General features: G+C 47.2%; 2 protein-coding genes across 4 annotated transcripts in view; both read right to left on the bottom strand.

The window, feature by feature from the left end:
* LOC119374544 (uncharacterized) overlaps positions 1-10,078 on the bottom strand; it is a 122,866-nt gene extending 112,788 nt beyond the window's left edge. For both annotated transcript variants that reach the window (XM_049411030.1, XM_037644689.2), the window contains exons 1-3: positions 9,926-10,078; positions 1,700-1,883; positions 939-1,193 (exon numbers count right to left, since the gene is read on the bottom strand). In XM_049411030.1, the coding sequence (XP_049266987.1) occupies positions 939-1,193; positions 1,700-1,883; positions 9,926-9,961 (475 nt within the window). In that variant the 5' untranslated portion in view covers positions 9,962-10,078. The remainder of the gene's footprint in view (positions 1-938; positions 1,194-1,699; positions 1,884-9,925) is intronic.
* A 4,021-nt stretch (positions 10,079-14,099) lies between these two features.
* LOC119373814 (E3 ubiquitin-protein ligase MARCHF2) lies at positions 14,100-16,046 on the bottom strand. 2 transcript variants are annotated; one of them, XM_049411283.1, is made up of 2 exons: positions 15,304-16,046; positions 14,100-14,758 (listed from the first exon to the last, which is right to left on the bottom strand). In XM_049411283.1, exons 1-2 carry the CDS (start codon positions 15,743-15,745, stop codon positions 14,253-14,255), a joined length of 948 nt encoding a protein of 315 aa, XP_049267240.1. In that variant the 5' UTR covers positions 15,746-16,046; the 3' UTR covers positions 14,100-14,252. The 2 variants fall into 2 exon arrangements, with proteins under 2 accessions (XP_049267240.1, XP_037499805.1); XM_037643877.2 differs by having other exon boundaries at positions 14,100-14,740; positions 15,304-16,035.
* Positions 16,047-17,455: the final 1,409 nt, after the last annotated feature.

Below are 17,455 nucleotides of genomic sequence, written 5' to 3'. Positions count from 1 at the left end.
TAGACGTCGATATACAAGAACATCTGAAATTTTGGATGCTAAAAAGCTTCGGCTTCCGATTTTTCGGACTTCCTGCCCAAATTTCAGGTCCAAAACAGCATTAATTTAGCCCCCACCTCTGCCCCATCTTTCATTTCCATGTTGGAACCAGCGTTTTCTTGAGTTCGTACATTAGTGACAGTAGTAGAGCTTGAAAGGCAGCTTTGCCGCAATATCGGAATGTAATGAGGTGAAGCATATTGAAAATCTAGGGACCACTTCCAATCGGACGTTGTCTCTTGGCAAAGTTCGACCGTAACGGAGCTTGAAAGGCAGCTTTGCCGCAATACAAGAATGTAATGAGGTGAAGCATATTAAAAATCTGAAGGGGTTACTTTCAATCGGACATTGACTTGTTTTCGGGAAGTTCGAATAGTTCGAATAGTTCGAATAGTAAAATTCCAGTGCGAATCGAATCGAATAGCAAACACTATTCGAAAAATATTCGAAATTTCGAATATTCGCACACCCCTAGTCTTTACAGTTGCGCTTCTATCTGTATGGTCTCCGCAATCAAATCCGCCAGCTCGCCGTCGCGCTGACGGAGTTGATTCAGAGGCCACGTCAAAATAAGTACGTAGTTTAGATCTGCTCTGCCAGGTGCCGCAACGATGTTAGCTTCTCTCAAGAAAGCCTTCTGTTGTTTGAATAAACCCATTCAATTAATTAAAATTAATCATCCTGACAGTTACATGGCCCTCAGATTATGTAAACGTGTCCTCCGATATCATATGCATCCACTAGAACTCCATCTTGAACTATTACCTCTTTTTATATCAGTTTCGGGTTTTTCGGACACATCCAGTAATTTAAGAAGCAGACCGGAAGTCGCCGAGTAAGGAACATACGTAATGACGCGGCAAGCTGCCATAAAATCGAGTTGAGATTTCTTTACGCACAGACACAGCAGACTCTGTCCTCGCAACGGCCCATGGGCGTTCCGCCGCGGTTCAGGCATTGTACGGCATCGTAGCAAGTTCCATCACGGCCATCGGCTGCCCGGCAGGTCTCCTGGTCCACACCTTCCTTGAGCAGCAGGTCGTGGTGGCGGTGGTGCCCGGATGAAGAGGAAGAGGAACCCGACCCTTGCCGGTGCGGGTTGTAGTAGTAGGTTGTGGCCAATAGAGGCGAGTTTGAGTTCAGCATTGGCGCTGCTGCAAAATTACGAAAAAATGAACGACGTGTATGGAAAAAGAAGAGGGGAGAAAGAAGGGGCGACAACTACAATGACTTGCTTTTATAGTCAAGAGTGTGTTCTCAATATTTTAAATATCTTATGTCTTTAACCAAAACATTTATTGCAAACCAGTGTAATAAAGGCATGCAATGTACTTCTGGAAGCGAGCGATATTCTCTAAATGGTACCGTAAAAAATCGTCGCAATGTGCAGCTGTGCGAAGTTTACATCTGACATATGGCGCTGTGTTACTTTTTTATAGAGCTATGCAACAAATTGTACAGGCAATGGACAGTCTTTGAACAAGTGCCACCTCAGTCTCGAATGAACGTTTTAAAAGGACCTTTTACCACGGAATAAACTACACTATTTCCTACATATACGTACTGCAGACTTTACCTAAACTATAGTCTTTCCACAGGTTAAGGTAGCATTGCTGATACGTCAAGCTAACTTCAACTCGAGAGAGCTACATGCACTCACAGAATGGGTTAGAGGGTACGCCGGGCCTCTGGTCGCCTTCTCCGAGAAACTCCTTGCCAGATCCGGACTGCTTCCTCGTGCCTCCCCTCGCGTTTTGATGATGTGCATGTCGACTGTGGTCTACTGCCCCGCCGAAGGACTGGTGCGCTGGAACCACTGCCAGGGCTACCCACAGGACAACGAGCTGTAAAGACAGGTAGTGTCAATTTGTTGCTTGGATTGCTGTAAAAAAGGGCAATGAGTGAATGTAGGTAAAGACAAAACTTCTAAAGTCCTTGTAGGGGCGCGCGTTTCAGCGCCTCTAGAGAAGGGAATGACGGAGGAAGAGACCGGAAGAGGTCGAGAGTAGGAAGGACGCATGGCATTGTTCTCCGTCTGGCACGTGGCGAGAGGCACGTGGCCCTTACAAGTCGATTTACAAAGTTCATCCTAAAAACCCAACCCTATGCATTCGCCTAAGACGACTCGAAGGCGAAAGCTATCTTCTTTTTCTTCTCGTTGGATGTACGAATCCTCCCTCCTCCCCCCTCCGAAAGCTTTCTGCAGCGCACATGCTTTTGCACTGCTTCCGCGATCGGCCCACCTTTCACCAAGCGATATGTCACGTGATGGCATCAGCGGCGTCGGCGCCACACACGAGTGAGGCGAAAAATCATCACGCGATGACGTCGCCCTAAGGCGACACGGCGTGATGATTTTTTGTCTCGCTCGTGTTGGCGCCGACGCCGTCGACATCGGCACGTGACATTGTTGCTTAGACAGAGGTGGGCCGATCACGTAAGCAGTGTCATCATGTGACGTCACGTCATAGTGACGTCATGATGAAATAAAGATTTTTGGCTATATCTGACGTCATGATTACGATATGCAGCGATGTCATCACGTGATGGGGAATTTTTGCCTCACTCGTGTTGGCGTCGGCGCTGACGACGCCGATGTGAATTTTCGTGTTCGATGAGGCATCTAAGGCTTTCGCCTTAATACCAGCGCAAGCAACACATCGATGAAGCAATACAATGGAGACAGCACCCGTGCTGTTTGTCTTCCTTCGCCCAAGTGCTGTTCTCGCTGTTTCTGAGATGAAGCTTAACTAACTGTCCCAGTTGACTGTTCTACTAATTACAATGCACAAAGCCAATGCAGAAGGACAGTTACTATGGAATGTTACATTTGGCTTACTACCGCTGAACCGGTTTCACTTACCGATGTAAACAAGAACAATCATGCTCGATAGCGCAAAATGACGTTCGATGGATCGCACCTTTTTTTTTAATTGACGACTTTTAAGCCTCTGCAGTAGGATGCCTCTTTGCCCACCTCTGCATCAGATGTGCAAATCTGCGTTGCGCCTTACCACAAATGGGCCCCACACTATTTCAGCTCCACTTTAATGTGGTTCTGACTGACAGGTTTCTCTCCTCCTCCATTTCAGTGCCAACGGTCATCTCAAACCTGAGTTGTAGGGCACGTTCACTTTCACTCGGTCGACCGAAATACAACATGTGCGTACGCCCTTTGCGTACCTTGGTTCACGTTTAGCAGGTCCCTCTCTCTGGTATTGTCTTTAAGGCGAAAGCCTCAGATGCCTCGACAAACACAAAAAGTGACCAAGTGGTGTCGGCGGCATCGGCGTTAACACGACAGATATAAAAAAATCATCGTCACGTGATGACGTCACCCTACGTCATCGCGGTGTCACAGGTCGCCATAATTTGTGACGTCATCGTGACGTCAAAATGACCTTATCACATGACATAGTCGCTTGATCAAAGGTGGCTCGATCCCGGAGGCATTGCAAAACCACGCAAGGTGCAGATAGCTTCCAATGCCTCTGATCCCGAAAACAGCGCAATGCTATATAATTGTTGGGGTTTTACGTCCCAAAACCACGATATGGTAATGGGAGACCATCTGGTGTTCTTTGACTTGCACCTACACCTAAGTACATGGGCCTCAAGCACTTTGCCTCCGTTGAAATGCGGCCGCCTTTGCCGGGATTCGATATCGCGACCTTCGGGTCATCACTCGAGCACCATAACCCTAAGATCTCCGGGGGTGGTGGAGGCAGTGCCAAACCACGTTGGGTGCAGAAAGCTTTCGGGGGGGGAGGCCGAGAGGGGGAGGCGGTTACGTAGAATCGACTGAGAAGAAAAAGATGGCTTTCGCCTGCGAGTCATCCTAAAAGGACAGAGAAGAGAAACAATGAATTGGTTTAGATTGATAAAGTGTGCTCGGAGAACTCCTGTGTAATTTATTTCACCACCATAGGTTTATTATTAGAGGAGAAAACCAATTTCAATGTTTCATTTTTAAATTTCGCGCCGAACTTTGTAATTCGTGACGTAAAAGGTCTCAAAGAGCATTTAACGAATTTTGGCGCCACTGGCTCGACGAAATTTCCACAAACTCGTTATGTCAAGTCTCTGGCCCCCTCAGAGGACAATGTACTTCGATTTAACCGATTAGGAACTACGTAGGCCCAAGCAGGCGCCGTCAAAAATATGTGACGTCACGGCAAATGGTGCGGGAATTCCAAGGTGGCGTCGCCACCTGTATTTTCTTTTTGCGCGTTTTCTCGCTTATTAAGCGTCTTCTCGCAGCAAGCGTGGTGTTTTTGGTATCGTGGAAGACTACTTTACTAATGCGAGAAAAATCGTTTTGCTCTTTAGTGTCCCTAGCAAATGCATAAGGGGACCTATGACTTTTATGCTCCTACTCCCTTGCCTGTGGCGTTGCGACCTCATTCCGTTTGGGTTGAAGGCGATAACACCGCCTTTATTTCCATGAAGGGACACTAAAATGAAACAAAGAATCGGTTTAGATTCATACAATGTTTTCTGAGAACTCTGATGGCGTTAGTTTCACAGCCATATGTTTACTAATAGAGGAGAAAATCAAGGTCAAAGTTTCATTTGTAAATTTCGCGCCTAAATCTCCGCGCGTGACGTCTCAGATTTGAAAGTCAGTTTTTCGCGTTTTGGCGACAGTGGCTCAACGGAATCTCCTGAAACCCGGTATTTTAAGTCTATGGCCTCATCAGAGGACAACGTACCTAATTTTTACCGATGAGGAACTACGAATCACCGAGTAGACGCTGTCAAAATCCATGACGTCGCGGCGTTTGGTGCGGGAATTTCAAGGTGGCGTCGCCACCCGCATGTTCTTTTCGCGCATTTTCTCGCTTACGAAGCGTTTTCTCGCGGTAAGAGTGGCGTTTTCGGTATTGTAAATTTGTAATTTACTAATACACAAAAATTACGGAGGCGGCCGAAGAAGCCGCGATAGCTCTAGCGATCGCCGCGGTCCCGAACGCTGCAATCGTAATCAGCGACTCGCAGGCGGCAATCCGCGGCTTCGCGCGCGGCCGCGTCTCGCGGGAAGCGTCCCGCATCCTTAAGGTGGGCGGTGATGGTGACTCAGCGTCGCGACTGCCACCACAAAATTTAACAGCCTTCCTCCTTTGGACCCCGGCACACACCGATGTCCCGCTTGCGGGCAACGAGGCGGCCCACGCCGCAGCTCGAGGTCTCACTCGCCGAGCCGCGGCACAATCCGTGGCCGCCGCTACCGCTCCCGAGAACGGGGCTTCTGATCTGCCGGATCGAGACACTTCGACAGACACGCAGCAACAACACGGACCACAATGGTCGTGGGGTGATCACGTTCCGAGATATTACCCAACACTACACACTGGAAAGGCGTAAGTTCCCGCCACCGCATGACAAATTAATAGGCCCGATGCTGTAAGCTATCGCTTAATACAAACCCACTGTTGGCCCAGTGCGGTCGTCTTACACCACTGCTATCGGCACTTATACACCACCGATCTATGTAAAGCATGAGGGCACATCGCAACGCTGCGCCACATGCTCACAAGTTCCCGCCGCCGTCCCGGCTGCGGGAGCCGCGGGGGACCTTCAACGTTGGCGACGCCGCCGCTGGGAGGCGCCGCTCAGAAGCTCGGAGCTCAACGACCAGCTCTGGGCCGTCCGGCAGGCCGAAGATGCCGCCCGAGTTCAGGGACTCAGCGCCGCCTTCCGAGGCCACAAAGACCAAACTGCCGGCCAAGTGCTAATAAAGTTTCTTCTCTCTCTCTCTCTCTCTTTAGTGTCCCTCTAACATTAAGCACTTCCTCGCAGGAGGCTGCCTCCACATAGTGGCAACCTGTTAATTCAGTGCTAGTTCAACTCCCAATATCGCGGTGCACGAGCCTTTCATTCTTTTAAGAACCTCTGAGACATCTGAAGCCTGCTCTACGCTTAAGTGTTTTTGCTCTGCTAAGGTATGTTCTACTTTAGTTTGAAGATAAACGTTCGTTGCTTTCACCTAAAATATGTGACTGACTACTCACATCAAGACTTCACGTAAGACTTAACGGGGTTCAGGTTTCATCCTAAGCAGAACGAAACGAAGGACCACCTGCATGGCCAATATAAGTGTATTAGACATGTAAACGCGCTTCGCGGTAATAAGCAAACGTATTTCGTCAGTTTGTCTTGATCAACATGCTTCTTCTTCTATAATTTCTTAGCAGCGCACAGTGTATTATTGCAGTCTTCGTAAGATTGCGCCTAGCGTTTGTATAAGTTATACTGACGCAATTTATAAGTATTTAGTTTATAAGGCTCCTCTAGCGCTTACGTGCACTGGTTCAATAAACTTTCCTTTGTGGAGTTGTTTATGCTCGGAGTATGGCTGGCGTCATGGACTGAAAACTCGGCGGGTATGCACCACAGAAAGCGGGTATGTGTCAAGCAGCTCCTAGCAGAGCATAACCATGCATAGAATGGTATAGCTAGGGCATGAAAAAGGGAATTGAGAGTGAGAAGAAGTGATGTGAGGTTGAGGAGGAAGGAAAGGAGGAGGGGAGAAGCAGCCGATGCGGTCTTGCAGTCGTCTTGAGTTTTGAACGATAAACGTGCCCACGTTAGGGCATCCGCTACCATCCTGGTCATTTCCGCAATGTAGCCTCGGGCGCCGAGATGGGCATGGCAGCCACCCACTGCTCCTGACTTTTAAAAGGTCCTGCACACTTTTCCGAGTAATCATTCGAATGGCTTCATATGAGTTTAGTGCCTCACGTATCGACTGCCACAAAAATTTTTAGAATCCGTCATGTACGAGCGGAGTTACAGTGATTTGTCGCACGCTTCAAGCGCTTTCTCTCTCCTTTCGTACCAACGAGCGCGCACAAAGCTACGCAGGGGGTGGCGCCGTGATGACAAGGGGGCAAGAAGCTACGTCCGTTCGTCAGCGGAACTTCATGACTGGAGCACTTTCTTTTCCTTTTTTTTTCATATACAGGCAACAATGAAATGTGCAACGGGAAATTACAAGTCACCTCGGATAAAAGATCAGCGTGCCATATCAGAAACGTCTGATCAGCGACAAGCCCACGATGGGGAGAACATCGATTATTGTAAAACGGCGCATACAAATACTCATGCGACCGGCGCACATTCGAGAGCCGCATTTATGAACACTCGCTGGCGCCGAAGTTTTCACGTACGACGCCGGCACCGAAACCTGTGGGTTATGAAAGGTTCGCTTAAAGAACTTGTGGGTACAGCGTTGTGGGAGCAGCATGCAAGTTGCGCTGCGACCTCGGTGTTTACATTGGAAGGATCGTTTATATTTAGGCGTGTGCCAAGAACCGCAAAAGCACACAATATTCTGACGGCAAAAACTGAAGAAATGCAGTTCTTGAGATTCATTTCTAATACGAAAATGAAAATCATGTATTGTAATATAGTCATGCTAAATAACGAGTGATGAATAAAGACTTGGAATACAATAAAAGACTTGCACAGTTGTGAACATTTAGCGCAGAACACTGGTATATCTGCCTCAGTTTTATGGTCGTGTAACATGATGTCGCACTTACCATTCCAAAGCAACAAAGACAAAGAAATTGTGACATGAACCGTAGGATAAAGAAACAAGGAAAGCTGCAGAGATCAGCCACGTGACTCTTTCGTCAACCTACTTCCAATAACTCTCCAAACCAATAATCAATGTCAATGTGCAGGGACCTTAGAATTAAACTATTGGCACGTGTAGCAACGAAATAGTCAGGTATTTATTTTTGACACCGACTACCCAGCACAACAATTAGGACATCGCTGAACACACCAGACCATGTTCACGAATGCAGAGAGCCTCAAAAATACTCGTCGAAACATCTGTTGGTGGTACAGATCCCATTGTTGCGAAATAAAATCCCACGGAAGTAACTTTCCGAAAACGTCGCCTTCCGAAGCAATGCTCAAATCATGACTACTACGCTTGAAGCCAAGAACGGAGCGGGTCCCATTTGTCAACGAGTTGAGCTGTGACCATGTACCGTAATACTGCATATTAATACTCCGCAACCGAAAGCACGGTTAGCCATTTTCCGCACATGTGCACACATAGAGAAACGCTATTAGTACAGAAGTGCTGGGCCAATCTAGATGCAATTATGCAATTTATTGCTCTTATGAGCGAAATCCAACTTCTGCCGGATGTAACCGGCACATTCACAATTCGGGATACGTACTTGCTGCTAAATGGACCTATAGTTGGTAAGTTTTAAACAAAGTAAGATGAAGTTTAAAAATTCCTTACTCTGTGCCATCAAAAAAAAACGGATTTTTCATTCTTTAAACTGCAGTGTTTGTAGCTGTAGCTGCACTGTTTGAAACGGGCAAATTAAACGAAAAACCTCGGCGACATTGTAACATCCTAACAGATTACTGGTTTATTTCCGAGCTTCTTATAACCCTTCATATATTACAACGGAGCTTCATATATTACAACGGAAGAAGTTTACAGAATTTGATGTGGCTTTTTTTTTTTTTTGTCGCCTAGGTGAATAGATAGGATCCTAATGCTACAGTTATCTGAAACATGGTTGCGTTTAATATATTATGAAGATCCTACGGGCCGAAATGTTGACGCATATCGATACCTCTACATTTTTTGGCATTAATAAACAACCCTCGCGATTTCTGCACCGTATTCCAATCAAAATAATCTGAATCTCCTGCATTTAGAAGGAGACTCTGGCTTTAAATAGTACGCTTTAACGGAGGCGCCTTGTAATAAAGAAACTAAACGCAGACAATGGATCTTAACTTTTGGAATCTTCTTTGTTATTGAAAATCTTTGGAGATTACTACTGCACGCTTGATATGTTGATGAGCCAGAATGCTTGAAAGATAAAGCAACAGTGGTGAAGTTCATTCCTGTTTCTTTCTCTGACACTCACTTTTATTCGCCTCAGCAAACTAACATAATAACTTGGATTGAAAGCGTTTGCAACGCAGCAAGCTGAAACATAACTGGTTTATAAATTTTGCCATTTTACCTACATGTCCGGCTGTGTAGTATTTTGCTCCATCGAGTCGCAGACGGCTTCTGCTGACACCATCAGTACATGACGTGCCAGTCAGGTCGATTTAATACGAGTTCTGTAAGCTCCCCTAATCTTTTCCTTGTTGCCTGAAGAATACTATGCAACCATATGATGAATGCTATTCATGCTACAAAACTGTGAAGACTTCTATAACAACAGTATTGCATAATAATACAATACCATGAAGAACACCATATGCGGATGGATGTCTTGGTTTTTTCTTACCTTCCACTTGGGCTGCCATTAAGATTTGGATTGAATGAATTGTCAGCCCTCACTATGTAACCAAATTAAGAATAATGTCGTTGGAGCACATTTCATTTGAAAGGATATTCGGGGTTAATATCCCTTATGACTGAGGCAGTCGCTCGTTTGTCAGTCCGTGAGGTTCTCAAAAGTCCATGCCAGCAGCATAAGTTTAAAAAGAATTTAATTTCTTTTTTCTTTCCTACTTCCGCAAGGTCCGTGACTAGCAGCCATACATTACCACGGGAAATACTAGGGCGTTAGCAAGAATACATTTAGTTTTGAAGTTGATATCCTTGCCTTTCATAAAATTTGAAAGTTTACCAACAGCTTCCCTCCCTAATACTATTTTTCCCTACGTTACTTTATAGAGCACCGCCAGCATCTCTTCTGAATCCTGAGAAGACGTAATGCTTGACAACGTCTATTACGTCACTATTTATCTGAATCCTCAGTTCTACAACCGTTCTCATAACTTCCGCCTTCTTACACAAGCACCAACCTTCTGGCTTTCTTTTCTTGATCGTAATGCTAAACGGTTTCAAGTTCTTTACGCAACAATAAGGGCATCAGCATACACTCACCAGCACTCGCGTTCTATCCCGTAATACTGCCGCCATGCGTCGCCACTGTTGCCGCTGCTGCTGACCGGTATCCAGCGACGAAGTCGTTCAACTGACCGCGGTCATCGGAGGCCAGCGAACGCGGACCAGAGCAGCCGGTGACAGAGTTTGATCAGCGGCGTGCACCGCCGGCTTACCTTTTACCTTACTATTTTTTTACCATGTGTATCTCTTTGATTCCATCCCCCAAAGCGACACGTCCCTCTCCCAAATACTCGCCCTCCCCATAAAGATATAAAACCCCACATCACGGCATTCCTCTCAAACACTGCGTGGCGCGCTTTTACGAGCGTTTTATGCAAAGTCATTGCTAGTTATTCGTGTACTCTTTGCCCAATTGCTTTATTTTCATGGAATCGACTCCTGGCCGTCTTTACATTTTTCTTCGTGTTTGATTCCTTTCCCACGCTTCACTCGTGCACTCGGAGCGGTGGCAGAGGCGCACCGGAAGTGCTGCCGGCCACTTCCGGTTTGGAGGTCGCGTAACGTTATAAGCAAGGCCCGGACACGCAGTGGTGGAACAGGCCTATGGGACGAACGGACGTATTGCTTCCGGTCTGCGCTAGCGACGTCAGACGCGACGCTTGTCTACTGCACGTTCCCGTCATACTTCACGCAGACGTCTATGTACATTATAAAGGGCGAATCGGAAGCGCGGACTATTCAGTTACGTGTAGCTGCTGTTTGGTCTACGGTACGCCGGCGTTTCAAGGAAAATGAAGAAAGAAGGAAAACGCAACGGACTGCGCAGGAAACATAATTTTTAGAATGTTTAAAGGAGTTCAGTCTTTGTTGCCGTTTCATTGTTATCCCTTTCGAGGTGTTTCCATGCGGTCAATGCTGATTGAATAGTATTAACGAGAACGGATATTCTACAATGACACGATATGCCTGTTACCAGAATAGCCCAGGATACGTGACGCCTACGTTAATGTGTGGTTAGTGGGACAAGGTCTGAGGGCATCCGTTTTCAGACAGTGCCCACTCGAATGACTCTTTCACCCAAACACTCACCCTGGTGTGTCAGCAGCGATGATAATAGTAATACGCTACTTGGCACAAAGGCGCGGCTTCGATTCCTGGACATGGCGGCCAGGTTTGTTTGGCAGGGAAACACAAAAGAAGCAGTGTACTTAGATTTAGGGTGGACGACAGAGAACCCTGTGACGTCGACGTTTCTCTAGGTTTGCAGAATTTGTAGCGTGCCTGCCAATCGTGTCTTGGTTTTGGCACGTGACACCTAAGAACTTACTAAATATTCATCTTTGGCGTGGGGCTTGGACACCGTGGTCTCTGGGAGTGCATTCTCTGAAGTTTCCGAGCACTAGCAATCAAACCTAAATGTTCGATTAGATATGTAAAAATAGCCGAGACGTTGGACTTGTAGATCAGACTTCGACTGCTTTCGTTGTACATTGAATGAACTAATCGCTAAACCATCCTACCATTCCGTTCGCATTGATCACTCCCGCAAAGTTGAAATCATTTCCTGTTGCACTGATTTCTGTTATCATAGTTTTATTCCGCGCACATCGCACGGTTGGAACCGCCTTCCCGAAAGCATCACCACCATTGAAGACTACCAGCTTTTTAAAACAACTCTGTATAAATAGGAGACGAAGAACTTGTATTTTGTTTACTGCGTTTCTTGTTTGCATTTAACTTCTATTTTTTACTCACTCCCTTCTGTAATGCCTTTAACCTTGAGGGTATCAATAAATGAAATGAAATGAAAATGCCACTGGCTTTGACCGTTCTGGCGTCCTACATGCCGTACCCACCATGCCATAGCTCTAATACGCCGCAGATAAAGGAGAAATCGGATGATTTTTTTCGTATCTACTGATCTCGATAAAATTTTCAACGTATGTTTTGTTTGGAACTCTGGTGATCTGTGCCAACCGATACGACTGCAAGTCATTTAGTGTATCCGAAAACGAAATTTAAAGATTACTAGCTAATTCCGGAATCACGCCTTTGAGTGCGGAGCACCCTGTGTTTGTGACATTTGTGTCCTGCCTCGCTTGCTCGGCGGCAAGTGAAACGCAAGCTGCGGTCATTCCGCGCTCGAATAGTCGCTGAAATACTGCCCCTGCAAAGTTCCGAAAAGATGAAATCGTCGCTGTCAAGTTCTTACGCTGGCACCATAGAGCTTCGCAATAATAAGCTAGAGGGGAATCAGACGCTAGTGCTTATTGGAGCTGCATCGCAGGGAGCTTCAGACAGAATGGCAATGATGGGTACATGGATCTGCTTATGCTTCGTTCTTTCGGCTTCGTGTGGATCCGTGTGGCCTGCAGCCGCTTTGCCGCAATGCGAAGTTCAGCAAAAGTTCAGCACTCCCACTTCCCCACCTTGAGCCTTTTAGGCTCCAAAATTCAAATCAGCTCTCGACGTTAACAGCAAGCCATTCTTTAATCCGAAACAAAAGCGAAAACACTACAATAAACAAAGCCACAAATGCAATCGAAGCTTCGAGAACGCATACCAGGCAATTCATGTACTACCCATCATTCCCATGGTGGCTGAACGATCGCAGCGCCACAGTTCTCTCTGGTAATATTGTAGGAAACTATATGGATGGCACAGCTCGACCTGGAGCAAGATGACTTCTCCGGCTTCTTTATTCTAGCTCTAGAGTCACGTGTACTATCTTTACACTACGGCGGGGCATAGTGGGACGTCACTGTAAACGTTACACGAAGCAGGTACACTTGACGGTTTCGGTTAGACTCATTATTTTGTGGTTATGTAAGATTACTTACGAGTTACTAAGGTAACTGTACCACCCTGGCTCTTACAGGACCGTCGATACCTTTTGAAATCGACAACATATGGCCAAAATCACGTTGGAATTCCCCTTTAAGGCACAGAGCAGGGTTGAGAGAACCGCATTCGTGCTCCAGTCACGAACTTGACTTTTTACGTTCGATATTCTCTGTCTTGTCTGACAGCTCTCCCTGTTTTTTTTTTATTTTATTTTTCCCCCATGAATCGGAAGTCCCGTATTATCTACAAAGCACGTAAAATGCCCTCTGACTACCCTCCCCGTCCCTCCCTCTCTCCCTTGCATATTTTTTTTTCTTTGTTCACGTGCCCCTGAGCTGAATTGTGCGCGCTCAGTCAATCCAAACAAGCGTGACGTTCGGTCGTCACAGTCGGCTGGACACATCGCGCAGGCGCAATCTCTCACGCTTCTGAATGAAGCAGCTGCTGCGGCTGCGTTTAGTTCGCGCGTTTTATTTCTCTCTTACTATTCCGTAGTGCACGCGCATGCGCAGTAATGCAGTGAACAGGACGTTCGGGCTCGCACGGTGCGTCGAAGCACGCGATCATCCATCTTACGTATTTTTTGTAAACTTTTTATTGTATTTCGTGCGCTGAAAAGAGGCGGACTCTTTTTGATCCGGTTGTTTCAAGGTTCGGCGAAACCGACCTTGCAGCCACGCCTATCCAAATTACGGAAATTCGTTTCCTATCACGTCTTACAGCTTAGACTCTTTCACCCATCGCTATTCCATTTAGTTTTATGGTTATTAATTTTCAGGCCTACCATTCTGCTTTCCTTGTCCAATTCGGTAATCATGAGTTGCAATTCATCCCCTGAGTTACTCATCAATGCAATATCATCAGCGAATCATAGGTTACTGAGATACTCTCCATTAACATCCCTAATTCTTCCCAATCTAGGGCCCTGAAAACCTCCTGTAAACACGCGGTGAGTAGCATTGGAGAGATCGTGTCACCCTGCCGTATATACGCCCTTTATTCGGATTCTGTCGCTTTCTTTAAGGAGGTGGAGACATCAGCAGTCATGCAGGCACTGCGGAATCAGGGCATCGGCGAAGCCTATATAAACATAATAGAAGAAATCTACAGCGGATCCACAGCCACTGTTTCACATTGTTCTTTCCTAAATCTGAACCAACTCACCCAAGCGCCCATTTTAGCTATACTCTCAAAACGACCACTGGAATGTGTCCTTAGATTCTTCTGCGCCTTTTGCTGGTTGCTGGTCATGTCACACAAATGAACAAGAGAACTTGCAAAAATATCCCTTACCAGATCGAACAGCACATGACGTGATTCGAACAGACACACGTCGTGCGCACAAATATACAAACGAAAGAAAATAACTATTATAAAATCTTTAATTCACCAGCGACGCCTTAAGTAAAATGTACTGACAAAGCTCCGCACGTGAGAGTGTCCCCGGCAAAGGCTTAAGAACAGGTAAAAAGAAAGCCATGCGACTCAGGCTAAAAAAAAGAAAGCAAACAATAAGCAATCAATTTCGAGGCGGAGACCCTTCAAGGTCAATCGTGACGTCATCCCGTGGCACCAACACGACCGTGGCGTTGTCCTCCCGCCACTGCCGGAAGCAGCGACAGTGGTATCTGACCGTGAAGTAGGACCATACGAGAAAGGCCGTTATCAGGAGCATCGACAGCATGATAAGGCTGCCCGCTTGGACAATCTTTCGGGTCGTTGTCTGCCTCGTGGCCCCCTGGATGCAGAGTTCTAGTCCCATTCCCGCTATAGGACTGAGCATGACGAAGCAGATGGCGTCGGCGATAAGCGCTCGTCGCTGGTTCGGTGCCTCTCGGTACCATTCGGACAGCTTTCGGCGCACCCGAATCGTCGGGAAGTGCTCATGGCACAGCTCGCACGAGTCGGCGTTGCTGGTCGCGAGCCATCGCTCCAGGCAGCGTGAGTGAAGCACCCCCATGGTCCCGGCGCACGCGCAGTACGACGACAGGGGTCCGGCCTGGTCACCTGTACGAGGGAATGAAACTGATCGCATTTGTTCGTAAACAGCTTCAGCCTGGCAACACTTCCTAAACATAGTCTTGTTATATTGCGAATCCTATACCTCACGTGGACCCACAGTCACAGAAACGTCATGCCTTATAACGTCACGCAAGTAAAAGTTTCAGCCGATTGGGATGCTAGATTTGGCCTATGCGAACACAGCTGGCCTGTGGATACAATGCACTTACGAAATTAAAGCCTTGTGGACTGGTCTCTAGTACGTGACTTTCGCTGAGGCAAGCGGGATCGCATACATCCAAGTGAATTGTATACATATGATACGTTTCGGGTTCACAAGCAATTGACACTCTTACTTTGATATCAACTTGAACGACGCATCTCTAGTTAGCTCTGTTGATCATAAGGCAAAAACGGCGCACACTTTACGAAGACGCGGCACAGGCTCTGTGTTTGATATCAAGCCTGCAAGTGAATTTTGCTCCTTCATGTGCGCAAGGACACTCGTTCATAGGAATTCACCACAAACGCAATCGATGAGGCATCCCAGGGACAGAAGAATTACATACCTTCGTGGCAAATCCGGCAGATCGGTCCGCTGCTGTAAGCGAGGCTTTGGACATGTCCCGTGGTCTGTTCTCCCGATGCGGTACCGCATGGCCACGGGTGACCGCTGATTAGGCTGATGTGCTTCGACTCGCCGACAAACCAGGTGGCTATCTCTGAAGGCGACGCCCGGGGTCGAATCGGCGTCGGCAGATGTCTGGCGGGAGTCAGAGGGTTCGGACCATGGTCTTCGTAGAAGGACGTCCGAGGACGCCGTCTTGGCACAGGGTCGGTGTGGCAGTCTGTATTTGCGACGCGGCACCTGCTGCCGTTGCCGGCTCGCTTCGGCGTGCTGCTGACGTTGCCTCTGCTACGCAGCCTCGAGTCCGAAGACGTTTCGGGAAGCGAGTGGTGTCGCTGGATGTGGTCGCTGGCCAGGAAGAGATCCGAGTCGCTCCCTTCCATGGTACCTTTCGTGGCGACGAAAGGTTCCCAACGTCACTTTGTGGTCCCTCCAGTTCTTTGAACGGAACAATGCTGTCTCGTCGACGATGATGTAATCGCATGTGCCTCGTAGCTATCAAGGAAGCGGTCTAGGCTGCTTCGCTTTAGAAACCAAGTCGCTTTTACTTTACACGTTCGAAAGTTGAAAGAAGCGAAGCCGAATACAGAAAACTTTGTTCCCAAAGTACCCGATATTGCCTTTCTGACGCTGTACACGTCCCAACAGGTTGTGTGTTAGCGACTGCACTGGTCAAAGGCAAAGTTTAAAATGCGGATGATTAAGGAAACCAGGTGTATCAGCTGCACGAGCCACGTGTCAATGATTTTCTGAGACTGGTGACCTTTGGCGACGCCTCGCAGATGGCGCTTTGTGCATTGCCAATGATAAAAGCTTTTGGAATACTTCATAAAAACGAAAGTGTTGTGTCGCCCCTTGCAGGGCCAAGTATATTTTTCTACACTTGGGCACACGTGGCGCCTAAAAAAAACGACGTTATCGATGGATCGATAGGTAATCGTGTTATGTACTGTTCTCTGTGTGCGTGTCCGCGTGTGGTTCTTTGACGGTGAACTCGACAGCGCTGCGACACAAGGAATGCGGAGGATGACTTCAGAGGACAGTGCGTGCCCATGACACACCCACGACGCCCGGAGCTGGGCGGGCGTCTGCTGACAATCATGAAGCTCAGGTATGTGTGCAGCATACGCTTAAAGCACAGCAAGTGCTTCGAAAAGAAGTCAGGCTGGCTTCCACAGACGATGTTTGGAAGATATGTGCATGAATGAACGAAAGGGGGCAGATCACTCGAGGCTACTATAGCACAAACTTCAGAGGCGAGGGACGAAAGAACACCACACACACAAGCGCTTGTGTGTATGGTGTTCTTTCGTCCCTCGTCTCTGAAGTTTGCGCTATAGTAGCATAACAGGATTAGCAACTAGCCCAAACATGCACATCAATCGAGGGCTCGCTTCTTTTGTTAGGCGCTACCTAACGAAACCAACAAGCAATTAAGTCAACAAAGACATAGGCGACAATAACTTTGTTTCAACTGCAGTATAGCAGTTATGACATAAATTGATTGGGATCTTCAGTTATGCGAAATGTACTTACGACGGGGGCTATCAGCTCTTACTTGGTGTAGGTTGATATTCTAGGCTACTTTTAAATGTGCAAGGTGACACTTATTAGCACGTAAACGAAAAGAGACAGAAGAAAAAATAGAGAAGGAAAGGCAGGGAGGTTAACCAGTATAGGACAACCGGTTTGCTACCCTACACGTGGGGACAGGGTGGGGGAGATTAAAGATGGAGAGGAAAGAGAGATAGAAAGATAGCACATGACACTCCACACACAGAATCAGTCGGTCACTCTTGCGTGGTACGCGACATTTTTGTCACAGCCACTTGTCCAAGTTCGTCTCTCTTAAAAACCTCAGCAGTGCCTTCGTCGCCTTCAGCTGTGATGTCTTCTGTTGACGGCATGCAAGAACTGTTTCAACAGACATTTGTCCACTGTCAAGGCGCGCTAGAACGGATGCCAGTGACTGTCTCACAACATGTATGCCGGACAGTCGCACAGGACGTGGTGTAGCGTCTCCTCGCAACGACAGGCATCGCAAAGAGCGTTGTCGGCATAAAGGAAAAAGTGATTTAAGCGTTTATAGGCTT

This window comes from Rhipicephalus sanguineus, chromosome 11 (assembly GCF_013339695.2).
Source record: "Rhipicephalus sanguineus isolate Rsan-2018 chromosome 11, BIME_Rsan_1.4, whole genome shotgun sequence".
Taxonomy (NCBI): Eukaryota; Metazoa; Arthropoda; class Arachnida; order Ixodida; family Ixodidae; genus Rhipicephalus; species Rhipicephalus sanguineus.
This window is presented reverse-complemented; position numbering and strand designations above follow the sequence as displayed.

Coding starts and splice junctions, on each gene's coding strand:
- LOC119373814 (XM_049411283.1), bottom strand. CDS start 15,745: ATGGAAGGGAGCGACTCGGATCTCTTCCTGGCCAGCGACCACATCCAG. Junction 14,759..15,303: donor CTGCCGGATTTGCCACGAAG/GTATGTAATTCT, acceptor AAATGCGATCAG/TTTCATTCCCTCGTACAGGT.